This window comes from Salmo salar, chromosome ssa06 (assembly GCF_905237065.1).
Source record: "Salmo salar chromosome ssa06, Ssal_v3.1, whole genome shotgun sequence".
NCBI classification, from domain to species: domain Eukaryota; kingdom Metazoa; phylum Chordata; class Actinopteri; order Salmoniformes; family Salmonidae; genus Salmo; species Salmo salar.
In genome coordinates, this window is record NC_059447.1 from 45,291,592 (window position 1) to 45,308,474 (window position 16,883).

General features: G+C 43.6%; 1 protein-coding gene across 5 annotated transcripts; it reads right to left on the reverse strand.

The window, feature by feature from the left end:
* Positions 1 to 411: 411 nt before the first annotated feature.
* LOC106607465 (ABI gene family member 3) lies at positions 412 to 16,686 on the reverse strand. 5 transcript variants are annotated; one of them, XM_014204443.2, is made up of 15 exons: positions 16,398 to 16,686; positions 16,055 to 16,270; positions 12,521 to 12,691; positions 9,526 to 9,705; positions 8,751 to 8,812; positions 8,035 to 8,133; positions 7,502 to 7,812; positions 6,891 to 7,016; positions 6,416 to 6,547; positions 5,901 to 5,996; positions 5,352 to 5,480; positions 3,307 to 5,182; positions 2,020 to 2,085; positions 1,647 to 1,875; positions 412 to 1,480 (listed from the first exon to the last, which is right to left on the reverse strand). In XM_014204443.2, exons 1-12 carry the CDS (start codon positions 16,545 to 16,547, stop codon positions 5,016 to 5,018), a joined length of 1,839 nt encoding a protein of 612 aa, XP_014059918.1. In that variant the 5' UTR covers positions 16,548 to 16,686; the 3' UTR covers positions 412 to 1,480; positions 1,647 to 1,875; positions 2,020 to 2,085; positions 3,307 to 5,015. The 5 variants fall into 5 exon arrangements, with proteins under 5 accessions (XP_014059918.1, XP_014059917.1, XP_045576588.1 ...); XM_014204442.2 differs by having other exon boundaries at positions 8,035 to 8,136; positions 16,398 to 16,685; XM_045720632.1 differs by lacking the exon at positions 16,398 to 16,686 and having other exon boundaries at positions 8,035 to 8,136; positions 16,055 to 16,384.
* Positions 16,687 to 16,883: the final 197 nt, after the last annotated feature.

Below are 16,883 nucleotides of genomic sequence, written 5' to 3' on the forward strand. Positions count from 1 at the left end.
CCAATGGAAACAGGATGCAGCTGTGCTCAATTTAGAGTCTCATAGCAAAAGGTCTGAATACTTATGTAAATAAGGTATTCCTGTTTTTTTATTTTTAATACATTTGCAAACATTTCTAAAAACCTGTTTCACTTTGTCATTATGGAGTATTGTGTGTAGATTGATGGGGACATTGTTTTATTTAATCCATGTTAGAATAAGGCTGTAACGTAACAAAATGTGGAAAAAGTCAAGGGGTCTGAATTCTTTCCGAATGCACTGTATACTATATAAAAGCTGATGAATCACACTCACGTGATGAGTGAGTAACTTTGCACTGACACCTGTCCTGAAGACAAATATTAGTTCCCCAAGTTAATGCCTAGGCTTTAGCTCATCGGGCTAACACAGTCCACAAGCACACTAGAGACCCATGTTTCAATCCCAGTCTGTATTTGCAAAAGGCTAGTATTATTCATGATGTTCATAAAGCAAAACAGTGTTGGGTTAGTAGCATTGAGGCATCTCAGTAACAACTGCTCAACCTCTGGTCTAATCTTAGATAATGAATGACAGAGATGGGCCATATATGTTTTGATCATAGTTTACAGTCATAGGCAAGGGGGCATTAAGTGAAGCGGTTACTATTTTACTATCACTTAATACACTATACATCATCAGCCAAAGACTTGTTCCTATTCATGTAAGGATATATGATTGGGCAACTGGAGTAAGAGGAAATAACATATTTATAACCGAGAGGAATGCCAAAAACTGTCATGTCCATGACATAGTACATTTTTATCAGTTTGTCTGTTCAATATCTTACCAGTGTTTTACAGAACAGCTTCCTGGGTAGGGCTGTTATGTAACCTATCTGGCCAAAGAGCACGGACGATGTGTTACAGGATCAGACATGACCAATATAGGACAGATTGAATCTTTGATAACGAAAACAGACACTATTTACCATTATTACACAACAAGTTCCATGACACTGATACATAATAATATTAATAAACTATTCTGAGTAACACCTTGAAAAATAAAATTTGAAAGATTTAATTAATATTTACACACTGGTATGTACAGATTGGTAGCTATAGCTACTACGCAACCCCATTCAATCTCTTGTCCCCAACTTCTGCTTTACAGTACACACTTTCATAGATGTCCAAACACTTGCTTTTCCTTATGGTCCCCAAACTTTCCACCTCACATCCCCATTCAACAATCCCAAGGACCAAGTCTCTGTGGTATACATATCCAGCTTCAGAATGCCCACTCCACATACAGTATGTCCCATATTCTGTGTAATTTATCCCCTAGTCTGTGGCCTCAGGCCTCCCCCTCGCAGGCTTCCTAAGGAGGTACGGTCCTATGGTTGGGAGTGGGGTTCAGGAGACGCCGAGACAGGTTGCAGGGGGAAAACAGGTGTGTTGGAGACCTCAGAGTAGGCTGGAGGAAGCTCTGGGTGGATAAAGTCTGGCTTCATCTCCACCTAGACAAAATGAGATTGAATGAATCGATTAGACACATTGAGATTAAAAAACACTTACAATACAGTACAGTGTTTAACCCAAAAAGTGTGAATGAAATTGTATTGTAAAGTTGTAAACCCTACTGAACGGTACAATTTGCACCTCATGTTTAGGATGGACTATTACCTCATTGTAGGCAGGAGGTGGGCTGTAGAACTCTGAGGTGCTGTAGCGAGGAGGCCTGTGGATGTCTTCGTTGTCATGAGATACTGTGGGGAAGGGAATGACATAGATGGAGGGCCTGTCTCGTCTCTCCTCCCGGTCCAGTTGCTCCTCGCGGGCCCGGTGGAAGGCCTTACAAAAGGCTGTGCAGCAGATGATGGTGATGCCAAATGTGATCAACGGCATGAAGACTCTAAGGGAAGATAATGCAATTGGTTTGTGAATTTCTCATCGCTGTAGGAGCACATGACCAGACACAGGCAAAGTCTATTTCAGTTTGTGTTTGTGCGTGTGTGTCCTAGACCGATATGAATGTGGACAGGAATGGGACTCTTACTCTAAAAAGTAAAAAGCCTCGCGTATCGGCATCTTGTGAAGTTAACACCTGCACCTCAGTAGAAACCTGCAAGAACAAACACAACACCATAGTTTGACATCCCTTTTCGTCCTCCCAATCAAATAATCAACGATGTTCGTCTGTGGACGTCGGGGCGGTAGGCGAATTGGACAGGGTCGAGTGTGTCTGGAGGGAGGAGGTGATGTGGTCTTTGAATAGCCTATCGAAGCACTTCATGATGACGGAAGTGAGTGCTAAGGGTCGATAGTCATTCAGTTCAGTTAATTTCTCATTCTTGGGCACGGGGATGATAGTGGACGTCTTGAAACAGACATAGCCTCGGGAAGTAGGGGTGCTGAGGGTGCTGTAGCACCCCCTGAAAAAAACGGAATAAAAAAATATATATACAGTTTGGACACACCTGCTCATTCAAGGGTTTTTCTTTATTTTGACAATTTTCTCCATTGTAGAATAATAGCAAAAACATCAAAACTATGAAATAACACATATGGAATCATGTAGTAACCAAAATAAAGTGTTAAAGAAATGTGCGGGGGTACAGTGTTGTTGTGCCCTCTTCACAACTGTCTTGGTGTGTTTGGACCATGATAGCTTGTTGATGATATGGACACCAATGAACTTGAAACTCTGGATACGTGAAACTTCATCTGAGATATCATCACATGTGAAATCATGTTTTTCCACAACGGTCATAAACATGACTCAGGAAATAGTACCTTTGCCACACTCAGATAGAAAAGAACCAGAACTGAGTTTTGTTGCAATGCAATCTCAACACCCCAAACCAAATCTCAGCTACCAGAGACTAGTTGCAATTTCAAACAAAGAGCGTTGCAACGAAAATGTAATATAAACTTCTGTCACCCTCAATTGGTCAGTATCAAGGTACAGTTAGTATCGACATTCTACTGTAAAGCTGTGTTATGTTTATATAATAGGTTGTTTATGGCTGTCTGTCTTTTGATCGAGAAGCACTCACAGGTGATAGTATATCATGTTAATAAGTCCACAGATTGATAAAATCACAAGTAGATAAAAACCACAAGTGGAAGTGGACTGAAAGCTTCCAAAGAATAGCATACTTAACCATATAGTCAGTGTGTACAACACAGAGTCAACACCAAGAAGAATCTATTCAATTCAGTCTGTCAGAGTAAATATGTATCATACATTCATACCAACAACGTTCTGTTGACCTATAGTCATATTATACTGTACGTAAACATATAAATCCAAATATATAAATCCAAATGAACTTCGTCTTACCTTAAAGCCAGCAGCCGCTTCAGTGAACCTGGGACTTCAACGGAAATCAATAAGGACCTGAACCTATGTGTACTGTGTGTGTGTGAATATAGAAGACCTGAGTGTATGTGTACTGTAATGTCTGTGTGAATGTGTGTCTTATCTGGCAACGGGCGTGCTATTGAACTGAGGGTTAAGGTGGCAGGTTTATAGCAACCCTTTGCTGTTTAAAAGGCACAGCACCTGAGCTGAGGTGGCCATGATGATGCCAAACACAATGGTAAAGTCACTGTATCATGTTGTCTTAGCATTAGAATAAGACCTATCGGGGCACGTTTTAGACAACAACATGATATGGACTTGGTTTTGTTACTCCTCTTAACGCTCTTCATGCACAGTAGTACAGTAGTCACCTTTTTTTCTAGATTAGCATGAGAATTTGAGAAAGTTTATTTGGAAAAGCTAAGCATTTATTGAAAGACATGTAAATGAAACATTGTTCAATCTAAAAGGATATACTAAATATCAAAATGAAACTAACTGGCAACATTAACAAGTTTAAAATCACTTTGACATTTTTCAATCTCATGACATCACTACAGTAAAATATTTTCACCTCGTAACAGAATTCATACAAATATTTTTTCCTATAATCCATATATTATTTCATCTCAGTTTGAATATTAGAAAATATATTAGTGCAAGTCTAATTAAGTGACCAATATCATCCTGCAGAGCCAAAAACTGCAGCAGCAAACAGTGGCTGGTCCCATTGACAAAAAAACGGAAGCAGCTTTACCACATCATTATGCAGCGTTCAGGGCTTGTCCTTCTGAGCACAACAGTAAGGCCAAACTAGCTCATATACTGGTACTACAGTACTTGTAAAACAATACTGAATGGGACATAGAGTTATTGTATAACTTGCAAAGCATTTTCCAAGTATTCACTACCTTCATGGTTAATAAGCAAGCTGACTTTTATATTTGATCTAGTCTTGGTTGAAAGAGAGCAGATATTAAGTCGTCCTACCTAGTGACCCTCTTGGTAATATATAACTAGCCCCTCGCACTATATAGGGGCTATATTTCAGAGTCCTGTCATCATTCCAAGTGTAAATATTGCCTTATTTTCCGTTCATATTACTATGGCCTAGAGGCAGTAGAGGTCTTTCTACAAAGCTAATAGTTGACTACATCCCCATCAAGAAACAAACCCAACAACCACCAGCCCCAAACTCGATACCAGAGAGGCAATATGATTGAAATTGCATCTGGCCTATCAAAGGGACAGGTAAAGCTACAATAGTTATTGCTTATACCAATGATGTGAATAGGTATGTTTACACCAGTCCAATTCTTTCCTGATCAACATAAAGTGCCTAGGTAGACCTAGGGTATAGGGTTAGGGGTTGTTTGTGGACAGAGCCTACTTTCCCTCTTCATATTAAAAGGTAGACTAAGCGAAACGACATTGCCACGAGCAGCACTGCAGATACTGCGATAAGCGAGACGCGCGACTCCGCTCTCACACTGTCACACACAGTATCTGCGCATGTGCACGGGTTCGCTTGACGCTTTTTCAACAGGGTAGCCACAAGACCAAAACAGAGGACAAGTTGAGCCTCGGGCTTCAAAACTCTTAGTTGTAGCGGAACTTGACCCACTATGCTGTTTACTTTCTGCATATACGTCCTATCGCTGAGTCTACCTTTAAGTGGTCTAATAAACTTAGTTGGTGAAGGAATCAACGTAGTTCCCAGGGAAGAATCCCTCTACTCCGTTGAGCAGTCCCTCACACCAGCCGTCTTCGTTCCTCTTGATCAGGTACATGACTTCTCCCTCCTGGAACACCAGGTCTCCAGGCTTCCCTGAGTTGTAGCTGTACAGCGCCACCACTGGGAGGGAAAGTGAATTGCAATGAGACAACCAAGACACAACACAAACACAGGCCAAATTTTAATGGTATTACTTGGTCAGACATTGAATAAGTACTGCACGCAATTTGGGCCATGACAGCATTTAGTAGTTTATCCATTGGTGAATATGCATGGAGCACTATCATACCTTTCTCTAAAAAGTCTGTAGGGCCAGTCGTGTCATAATCAGCAGGGGGAGGTAGGGGTGGCATGACGTCATCAAAGCCACCCACACTGTCGGTAAAAGGTGGAGGAGGCGGGGCTGGGATCACCAGATCTACAGGATTGGGCAAAAAGGCATATAAACCCAAACTGATAGGCTGCACCACTTCCCAAACAAGTAATTCTTGTTCCAAAGTGTATCAAATCTACAGTGTATAACTTGTTCCGAGGACTCTTTAAATCCATTTACAGTGCCTAGCTTCTTTGAAACTATTATCTCCACATAATGTGTTATCTGTTATAATGAAAAACATAAGCCATCTTATCGATCAAGGACAAAACAAAGACGTTACCAACCCAGTGTCTGACGGACTTTTAGAGGACAGAATCTGCCCGTGGCTTTACCTCCCAACACTGTAGACTCAACAGCAATAGCAGCAGCAGCATTAGCAGTGATGCAGTCATTTGGACAGAAGTCCACCCCCCTCCCCGTGGCCTGGAGGGTGTATTGAGGTCTCACACAGTCTCCACTTACCCAGGTGATCCAGGCGGGCGGGCAGGCTGGACAGTGGGCTCAGCGACACGGGAGGGGCGAGAGGAGGAGGGTATGAAGGGGGAGGAGGGATCATGACTGACCGGTGAGGTCACAGAGGGAGAGGTAGGAATGGGTGATGGAGAAAGGTTACATCAGATCAACCAAAATGGGTCTTCAGAGGGGACGCCACATTTATCTGAATCTATTTATTTATTGAACCTTTATTTAACTACGCAAGTCAGTTAAGAACAAATTGTTACTTACAATGACAGCCCAAATGCTAATGCTAGCACTAATATGAAAGCTAACACTATTGCTTAAGCAAGGCTTGAATTTTCATCATGCACCAAAAGACTAAACAATGGTGGTGTAATATTAAACCAGTTTCACATTAGCCATGTTCAGCTCCTCATGAACTAATGATTGGTATATTAATACTAAGTCATGAGGCCACACTGGACACCAGCTGAGGGCAGGACCTGGGCTGGGGGGGGGGGTTGCCAAAGTGGCCTTACGTGATTGGATGGTTGGTAGGAAGAGTGAGCGAGTGTAGAGCGAGCGAGAGCTAGGGCCCGTGCGGACCCTGAGGGACATGGAGCGCGAGCTGGGGGGGTGACGACGTACACGAGACCGCCTGGGCTGCAGAGCTGAGCCGGAGAGAGACAGGTCACAGGTCAAAGGTCAAGATGAAGCAGACAGACACAGAGAGAGAGAAAGTCTAATAACAGAGATAAGGACAGGAAAACACCAAAGATCGGCATCAGCGAGCATGCTCTGCATAGACAGACAGACAAACAAACAAACCCCAGACAGACAACTAAACTAAACAAACAGATAACAACATTTCAACAAATCAGATCCTTTGCGGCATTAGAAATGGATGTGAGGTCTCATTCAAGAGTCCTTTCACCACTTGTTGAAGGACCATTAAAAGTGCAGGGTGACACATTTAGGGCTGGGTGGTGCACCAAACCAACCCGCTCCTTTTACCTTCATCCACTTCATCACTCGGTGGAGGGGGCGGGTCAGGGAGCTCCAGGCCCTCACTGGCTGGTGGAGGGAGATGCTCGTCAGATGGTGGTGGCATTGGGGGCGGGAAGCCGTTCTCTTCAGCCACTAAGAAAAGAGTATATTAATTGAAGAATATCTGCTTCATTCATCTGATTAAGTTGATATTCATCATTTCATACCGTGTGAAATCAGTAACACAATCATGCAACTAAGTTAAAAAAAATAAGTATTTATTTCTTAGTATCACAGTGTAGGCACAAGGCTGGTTGTTCCTGGTTTCCTGCCTCTAGATGTGTCAGCATGTGCATGTCTCTGGGTGTCTGTCTGCACAAAACGTGTTCTCATTTCCTCTCCTACACTGTGCTGTGCAGTGTGCTAAAGCTGTCTCACAGTGTGGGAAACACAAAAACAAGCGATATTTTCCACCTAGATGTTTGATATTGAGTGTGATATTCAATTTAAGACATGTTAATGTACTTTCGTTACTCATACAGTACGTTTACAGTCAATTACTAATAGTATGTACACTAGTTACAAATAGTTTATTCAAATTTATAAAATTCATGATAAAGTGTTATTCAGACACTTACCAGTCTCCAGTGGGGGTGGGGCAAGGGGAGGGGGGATGCAGGCTAGGCTGGTATGGCCAGGTTCAGGGGCGCTGGTTGTGGTGGTGGGGGGCAGAGGAGGGGGAGGAGGGACATCCAGAGAGGAGGCAGGAGGCGCCAAGGGAGGAGGAGGAGGGGCCGCAGCTGTCATGGAGGCGTCACCATCCTCCATCAGAGACAGGGGCGGTGGTGGGGGCGGGGCCTCCTCCAGCAGGGTGGTGATGATGTCAGAGTCAGGTGACGCGGGCCAGCTGGGGACCACGGGGGGAGGCACGGCCTTGCCGAAGCTGGACCTGTTACAGGAGGGGGAGGGCAACGTCAAAGTAAGCTGGAGGTATATTTCCATGTCTGGGTGGAGATATTCTACAGCCTACTCTACACACAAAATATACAAATCCTGAAGCACCACACTTAACTGAGGTGTCTGAGTACTCGTATGGAATGGAGTATTTAGTAGTAAGTGTCAAAGCTTACGTGTGTACAGTAAAACAGTGTTTCCAGTAAGTGTTTTTTACCCAATGGAGCGATCATTGAGAGAGGTGAGGGACGCCCCTCGAGACAGAGAGGGGGCTATGGGACACTGGACAGGCTCTGGGGGTGCTCTGGAAGTGCTCCTGCTGAAAACACACAGACAGCCCTAAGCGTCACATAGTATTATCACAAATGCTGACACTTGGATTCACACAGACCAGCTCTATCAACTCATAAATAGTGAGAAACATGCAGAAAGCTTCAAATCGCACTCGTGCACATTGACTGAGAGATGTTGTTCGCTTCTCTCACGAAACAGTTTAAATATGCTACTCAGTGCAAATGATACCCGCACATTTGACTTCTATACTTCCTGGTTTGTTTTTGGCATAATCACAACGTGAAAGCTCTGTAATCGCTCTGTCCTGTCCACAGTAAATCTCCCTCTGGCTGAATGGCATTCAATCCCCGACTGAATGAACACAACAAACATGATTGGACAGGAGGTGTGGTTAGCCATGAATACATTCCCCGATCCTACCCACAGCTCACACAAATTATTTTAAATATTTATTTTGCTGATGTTTCTGGTCTTGAACAAAAGTTGAATAAAGGGTTTTTGTGGACCACTGAGCATAGAGGATGTGCGGAAACTAGGCTTCCTGTCTGACTGACTTTTACAGGAAGTGAAACAGTTACAGTTAGACTGGCAGTGTGAGAGCAGAGCAATCACATGGAGTCAGCAGTGTCAGCGTCATACCTGATGGTGCTGCCATGTTTGCGTTTTGATGACCCTGCTTTCAACATCAGCTTACCAGAATCCTGTGGGAATGCGGTGAGACCGAGCAATAGATAGATAGATAGAGAGAAAGAGAGAGAGAGAGACAAAGGGAGAACAGAGTGAAAAAGCAGAGGTAGTTTATGTGTGTGTGTGTGTGTGTTGTAGATGAGTGAATTGTGTTGGAGCATCAATGAAGCGGCTGAGCCTTGGCAGCACTAATTAGTGTGTCTAGCCATTTTCCCACGGTGCACAGTGGCTGGCTGGCTGCTTGTTCTGTGTGTGTGTGTGTGTGTGTGTGTGTGTGTGTGTGTGTGTGTGTGTGTGTGTGTGTGTGTGTGCGTGTGTGCTAATCGAGGTCAGCCTTACGCAACAAGCTGCTCCTCTCTAACTGGATGTGGTGTAGACTAGAGGCATGGTGGTAAAAAAAAGAATGGCTGCTGCCCAGCTGCATCTGAAAGGCTTGTCTTGAGAGCTAAGGAAACCTACAGAGCCTTTGTCTCCAACCATAGTACCCTGGTGACACAACCCAGGTTTTAAAAAGTAGTTTTCACCAAAGAGTAATTACATTTCCACATCAGTAATTTCCAACATTACTATTGAATGTTGATTGCAACATACAGTATTGTACAGTTTTGTAGCTGTATAGTAAGACACTTGCAGGGAAAGTATTTATTTGAACCTTTGACCTTTTTAATGTCATGGGAATGTTAGGTAAAACATGTAATTGCACTTGAACTTGAAAACTCAGTTTCACCTTCATGCCATGCCCCAGTGTGTCCAGGTCAGAGTAGGTGATGGGACTACGGGTGTACTTGGGTTTGGGCTCCTTGCCTGTTGCCGGGGGGATTATTTTGTGACTGCGGGGAACCCTCTTGGCTGTGGTGAAAGCCCCTATCTCTCTCCGGGCCACCTTCTCTCTGTGCATGTCCACTGTCTGCAAGACAAGAGGCAGACGATGTTGCCATCAGGGTTTGAACCAATAACAGTTAAACTGATTTTTTTTTTTTAACTACAGATAAACATGTGCTATTCTTAATTCCTTCCCTCTGGTAAAACGTACGTTTTTCCAAAATACAAAATAAACCATACAGGATGGAATAGCATGGTACCCTTTCTCTGACATCATCATTAGCTCAATATAGCTCATAAACGAAAGTGGTAATAATCTCAAACCCTCTTTCAAGTGAGCCCTATCATTTAGTATACAGTTGTTAGGGACCCTTCATGGGTGCCAGTAGACAATGGAGGACATCAATCAGAGGTTAGCAGGAAGGAACGCTCAGAACAGAGAACATTGGGGTCTTTCATGCCATCCCAGCCCCAATGATGCTCTGTGTTGAAGGTCAAATTTCACCCTGTAGTCCCTCAACCCACTCACCCCTCCACCCCCAACCCCCAACCCCCTCCTCAGGTGACCTGGTTCTGTATGATATTGCTGGGCGCAGAACATGCAGGAATGCCTGGGGTCTGTGCCAACTTTGGGGACAGTGGGCTACAGAGAGGGGGAGGGGAGGGGAACAGTAGAGCTACAGAGAAGTGGAGGGGGGCAGCGGGGGACAGTTGGGCTGGTGTAAGAGAGTAAGCTGGGGGGGGCACGCGTTGTACTGGGGATGGAGAATTCAGCATGGAAGAAGGCCAGGGTCCCCAAAGTCCCTGGAAACCAGCCCAGATCAGCGGAGAGGCAGACCCTGCAGCTTTCATATACTGAGCACCAGGGGTAAGGAGATGAGGGAGGAAGGAAGGGATGGTGGGATGGGTAGGGGATAGAGGGAAAGAAGAAAAAGGGGGTGTGGGCAGGGAGGGGTAGAAGGGTAGAGGATAAGGAGGGGTAGAGGATAAGGAGGGCTAGAGGAAAAGGAGGAAGAGAGGGAGGGGGAAAGGAATAAAGAAAAGTGGCACAGTGGGTCCCATTGACACTCAGAGAACCCTGCTGATCTAGGTGCAACAACGCATCAACCCGGACGGAGGGTTGACTCATGAAATCAAATTTCCTTTTTTGTGCCCCTTCAGTCCAGTCACTACCTCTGATGGGCCTCCTCATTCTAAAACCTGGGTTCAAGCAAGCAAACCTTCCTTTTTAGCAAAGTTAACTGTACATTTATGCTAACAAGTGGAGGCTCCTCAGAAGAGGAAGGGGAGGACCATCCTCCTAAGTGAATTTGATAAAAATAAAAATAGTGAAACACCAAAAAAAGTTATCCTTTTTAGATAAAACTATGCTAAATGTATTCACGTCACCAAATAATTGATTAAAACACACTGTTTTGCAATCAAGGTCTACAGTAGCCTCAACAACACTCTGTAGGGTAGCACCATGGTGTAGCCAGAGGACAGCTAGCTTCCGTCCTGCTCTGCGTACATTGACTTCAATACAAAACCTAAGAAGGCTCGTGGTTCTCACCCCCTTCAATAGACTTACACAGTAATTATGACAACTTCCAGAGGACGGCTTCCTACCTATCAGAGCTCTTGCAGCATGAACTGACATGTTATCCACCCAATCAAAGGATCAGAGAATGTCTAGTACTGAAAGCATAAGATACAGCTTGCTAACACTGCAGTGCATAAAATGTGCTGAGTAGGTGACTCAATGAGAGAAAAACAATAGTTGAACAGTTTTGAACAAATTCATTTCTTCAAAAATGAATGAGAAGCAAGAGAGAGAGAAAGAGCTAGCTATATTTAATTGTCGTTTTTTTCACTTTCACTTACTTAGCTAGCAAATGCAGCTAGCTAGTTTAGCCTACTCAAACAACCAGCTCAAACAGAGAGGGATGCTATGTTAGTTAGCTGGCTATGGCTATCCAACACTAGAACTCTTCCAAGTCAAGGTAAGCTTTTTTTTTATATAAATGTTTTGCCACCGGGGCTTGCCAGTGTAAGTGCTAAACTGCTTGCTGCTGACTGTACACTGTAGTGCATGACTGTAGCAGGTTTACTAACGTGTTAGTTCTAGTAGGTATGTTGACTATGATAATTTGGTGATGACGATGTAGGCTGTGTTTAGCGGTTAGCAGTTATGATAAGAAGGTTTGGCTTCTGATGACAGCTGATGTGTATTGCACTGAAGTCCACAAGCAAAGGGAAAATGTGAGAGGAGGAGGTTGCGTAGATGCGGGAAAGACTATACAAAGAGAGAAGTGATCATGCTGTTTGTGTGTGACTGCTATGAAAGTGAACAGTGTTTGTGTGATCAGGGGTGTAGTCATTCCGCCGATTCTGTTGAAAAACATTTCGTAAACGGAAGCAAACGTAACTAAATGGGTATAAAGATTCCTGAATTTGTCCTATAGAAACTCTTGTTTGCAACTGTTGGACTAATGATTACACCCTAGATTAGCTAGATGCAGGCAAGAGTGTGCAAGGCGGTATTGAATGTATCAATGTCTGTCACCTTGACTACTCAAATTTCTCTCGACCTGTTACGTTGTACACTTTCATTCATAGGCTAAGTTGTAGCAACCTCATGATGCGTATAGGTAGAATTCGAGTATCATGTAGTAGCCTAAACCTATCGATGTTACATTGAGCTGGGTGAATGGAATATGAATGACAGTCATCCAATATGCTGTAATAGAAATAATGCCATGCTCATAAAAAAATTAAAATAAATCGTCCTCCCTTACCTTAAACGGCACCAACCACCACTAATGCTAACATACACATGCTTGTGTTCTCTTCCTGAAACTGAATCGGGGCCTAATACACAAGTGTGTATGGAGACATTCTAGTAACCCCCTCTGCTCTACCTGTCCGATGAGGTTGACAGAAGACTCCATGTGTCTGAGCTGGGAGTTCTGTGCGTCTAGCAGCTTGAGGACGTTGGAGGCCAGGGTGCTGATCTGGTAGGCCACACTGGCCAGAGACTGGGTGGTAAAGTTCTTAGTCTCCTCCAGGGCCTTGACCGCATCCGCACCTGCCTAACGGGAGGGAGAGAAAGAAAGAAAGAGGGAGGGAGAGAAAGAGAGAGACAGAGAGCGAGAGAGAGACATGGGGAGACAGACAGTCATAGAAAAAAGGATGCTCATGTCACAAATACCAAACAATAGAGAATGATAACTTGGGGATCATAACAATCATGATAATAATAGCATCTGATTTTGACATTGACAATGTGAGATGACATTTTTCAGAGTTATATGTCATATGATTCTGTTGACGTGTCTGAGAATAGCAGTGAAATAAGACCTCTCACTTCCTCCTCACACAGTAGAATGCCTTCCTGTTCTAATTCTTCCATACAATCAAAATACACACACAGTCTTCGACAGCTCAGTGCTGAACACATTACGCTTTTTTAGATAGCCAGGGAAAGCACCTATTTACTAGCCTGGAAAAAACAGCCTGATCGCTGCGTTCACAATTCTATTTCATTTTGTGGTGAATGTACACAGCAATTTCTCCGGTGTTAAATGCTGGATCGAATCCCTGAGCTGACAAGGTAAAAATCTGTCGTCCTGAGCAAGGCAGTTAACCCACTGTTCCCTGGGTCCTGAAGATGTTGATTAAGGCAGCCCCCCGCACCTCTCTGATTCAGAGGGGTTGGGTTAAATGCAGAAGACACATTTCAGTTTAAGGCATTCAGTTGTACAACTGACTAGGTATCCCCCTTAAATTGATACAAAACTTCTACCCAAAAATAAGTCATTCTAAGCCATGACCCCAATATAATTTCTGTGTTATATCAATCAAATGTATTTATAAAGCCCTTTTTACATCAGCCGATGTAATGACTGTATTTGTTAGTGACAGAGACATGATCGTTAAATTCGTTCATTCTTAGTCCTGTGGACTTCACTGAGTTCCTACTGTTAAACTGTTTATGACAATACAGGCGCAGGTCCTAATCCAGGCACTTGTCATCTCCCGTCTGGATTACTGCAACTCGCTGTTGGCTGGGCTCCCTGCCTGTGCCATTAAACCCCTACAACTCATCCAGAACGCCGCAGCCCGTCTGGTGTTCAACCTTCCCAAGTTCTCTCACGTCACCCCGCTCCTCCGCTCTCTCCACTGGCTTCCAGTTGAAGCTCGCATCCGCTACAAGACCATGGTGATTGCCTACGGAGCTGTGAAGGGAACGGCACCTCCATACCTTCAGGCTCTGATCAGGCCCTACACCCAAACAAGGGCACTGCGTTCATCCACCTCTGGCCTGCTGGCCCCCCTACCTCTGAGGAAGCACAGTTCCCGCTCAGCCCAGTCAAAACTGTTCGCTGCTCTGGCACCCCAATGGTGGAACAAGCTCCCTCACGACGCCAGGACAGCGGAGTCAATCACCACCTTCCGGAGACACCTGAAACCCCACCTCTTTAAGGAATACCTAGGATAGGATAAAGTAATCCTTCTAAACCCCCCCCTTAAAAGATTTAGATGCACTATTGTAAAGTGGTTGTTCCACTGGATATCATAAGGTGAATGCACCAATTTGTAAGTCGCTCTGGATAAGAGCGTCTGCTAAATGACTTAAATGTAAATGTAAATTAAATTCAGAATATCATAAGGACTTACTTTGATGGCCATGTTTTACCTCAAAACAGTGGTGTTATGAACCTACTGGTTTACAGGCCACATCAGGCCTGCAAGTCACATTATGCTGGCTTGCAAAGTGATATGTAATTCCTATTGGAATCCAGCCAGAGTTAGAACAGCCAACAGTTGGACTTTTTATTCACCTGCAACCTGCATTAAGAATGACTGCCAGGGTTAGGAACATTAATAAAAGGAGACTACCTAAACCATTTAAACTGGAACAACTATTTCAGTGATTGGATTAGTTTAGAAAAATGTATGCTATTTATCTTTGTGTAGCACAAGATTAATAAATCAAGAAATGAACATGCAAAAACACAGATATTAAAGGCAATCCCCCCCAAAAAAATCGAGCTGCAGCAGAGCATGCTGGGAAATCAAATCATAACTCACACTCAACACTGGTTCGTAACATCAACACTGGGGTTCTTTTACACCACCGAGAGTTCATTTCACTCCTGAATCAACCCTAGAAATGTTATACTGAGAAGTCAACACTAGGTAACACTGTCCATTTTGCTGTGTTGCGATCAGACAGGTTCCAGCAGGCTACCTACAGTATTTAGAGCATCACCTAACAACTTGGTTGACAACAGGCTGCACACGCCTGCCATAGAGCATGAGGAAGTAGAGCCTACCCTTACATGTGCACTCCTTCACACTCACATAGAAATGAGCACATATACAGTACATGCTCACTTCCAACACGCAGATGCACAGAGACTTCCTGTGTTACTTGCCGTGCTCAGATTAACACTATTTCTCTCTCAGACTCAAATGCCGATAGAGGCACACGTCACACGCAGACACAGCCAATTAGGATGCACTCAATTGTGTTTCTCTTCACCATAAAACACGCTCTTTACACTGAAATATTTGAAGGAGATGGATGTCACCGGAAGTGCACTTCTTCCTGCTCATCTTGACAATGCACAATCCAGCAGCGTAACTCTCCCAGGGTGCACACTAGATTAGAATACAAGCACAGAAATGCTCCTTGTCAATTTTGTAAGCTTTCAAAACAAGTATGAGTACTTCTGACTACGTAAACTAATCTGTTCCTCTTTCTTTGACAGGAATGTTTCTTAATGTGTGCTGAACAAAAATATAAATGCTGCATGCAACAATTTAAAAATGTTACTGAGTTACAGTTAATATAACTGGCACCTGTGGGTTTCCAATTCACAATAACAGCACTTACAGTTGACCGGGGCAGCTCTAGCAGGGCAGAAATTTGACAGAACTGACTTGTTGGAAAGGGTGCATCTTATGACAGTGCCACGTTGAAAGTCACTGAGATCTTTAGTAAGGGCATTCTACTGCCAATGTTTGTCTATGGGGATTGCATGGCTGTGTGCTCGATTTTATACACCTGTCAGCAACGGGTGTGGCTGAAATATGCGAATCCACTAATTTGAAGGGGTGTCCACATACTCTTGGATATATAGCTTATGTTGAAATGTATATTATTTTTTCATATTGGATATGCTGTGTGATAACAGTTGTGTTATGGAATGAGGTGAAAGAGAAACCATTCCCTTTCACTATTTTGACGGATCGATGTCGGCCTAGATTTGAATAGCCTACTCTCGTTGCTGTGAAGTTAACGGTACTGTAGGCTATTTGTTCTCAACTGTACAAGTAATTGATAGGCTATGGCATGTCTACTAGCTACGGTATAACTTAGGCAGTGTCCTAACACTGACCTAGTTATACATTATCTATGCGATGTCTGCACTAAACTTCCATCTCACCTGCAGGTAGTTGCTCTCGCAGTATTCAGCTACCTTCATCAGGTTGTCGTAGTTGTCCAATAGAGCTTGTCTCGCCGACGGAGCCTCTTGGAAGATTTGTGTAATTTCATCAGTACAGCTTTGGTCCTTCATGATGCCCCTTTGCGCGCAACTGCCTTCTTCGGAAACCCGTGGCGACTGAAACCTCTCCGTGAGGCACTTGTGGGAACTTGTTAGCTGAAGAAAAAATCACTTTATAAGTCCAGCACGCAGAGACATCATCACTTTGCAGAAGCAGTACCAAAAGTAGGGCTGGAGATTTTCCCGACTTGCATTACCAAAAATGAGAAGCTGGTTTACTTACCACTTGACTGTGTGTCGTGTAGCTCACTTGATCTCCCTCTTTCTGCAACGCCTTGACATTTGCAAGGCGTAGCTGCTGATGGTGTGTATAACGCAATAAAGCCTTTGATGTTGTATCTACGTGAACCTGCCGCGGAATATCAGTGCGCATAATAAATAGGCCTAATGTATGCAATTTATCCCTAAATTATCTCTTTAAAACCAGTGAGTAATGACAATCAAGCTTTTTTTTAAAGGTATGCATGTCAGTTTAGCCTACGGTAAAACATGGCTTAAAAGAAAAAGTAATAGGCTGTCAGCATCATAGGGGCCGCATTGGCATCCAGGCTAATGCACTAGTGCCACCTATTGGCTATCAAGCAAAAATACAATAGGGTAGGCAATAGCAGAAGTTTTTTGACACATATTCCTACATCATTAGCACACTTTATTAACACACTTTCTTTCTTTAGATTAAAGTTAGATCAATTGGAAGTAGAGGCAATTC

What these genes read in the sequence shown, in the direction of transcription:
- LOC106607465 (XM_014204442.2), bottom strand. Translation starts at nt 16,547, where the DNA reads ATGCGCACTGATATTCCGCGGCAGGTTCACGTAGATACAACATCAAAG. An exon ending in ACACGACACACAGTCAAGTG is followed by an intron (nt 16,271 to 16,397) that starts GTAAGTAAACCA and finishes TTTTTTCTTCAG; the next exon opens with CTAACAAGTTCCCACAAGTG. An exon ending in CACTGGGGCATGGCATGAAG is followed by an intron (nt 8,813 to 9,525) that starts GTGAAACTGAGT and finishes GCATTCCCACAG; the next exon opens with GATTCTGGTAAGCTGATGTT.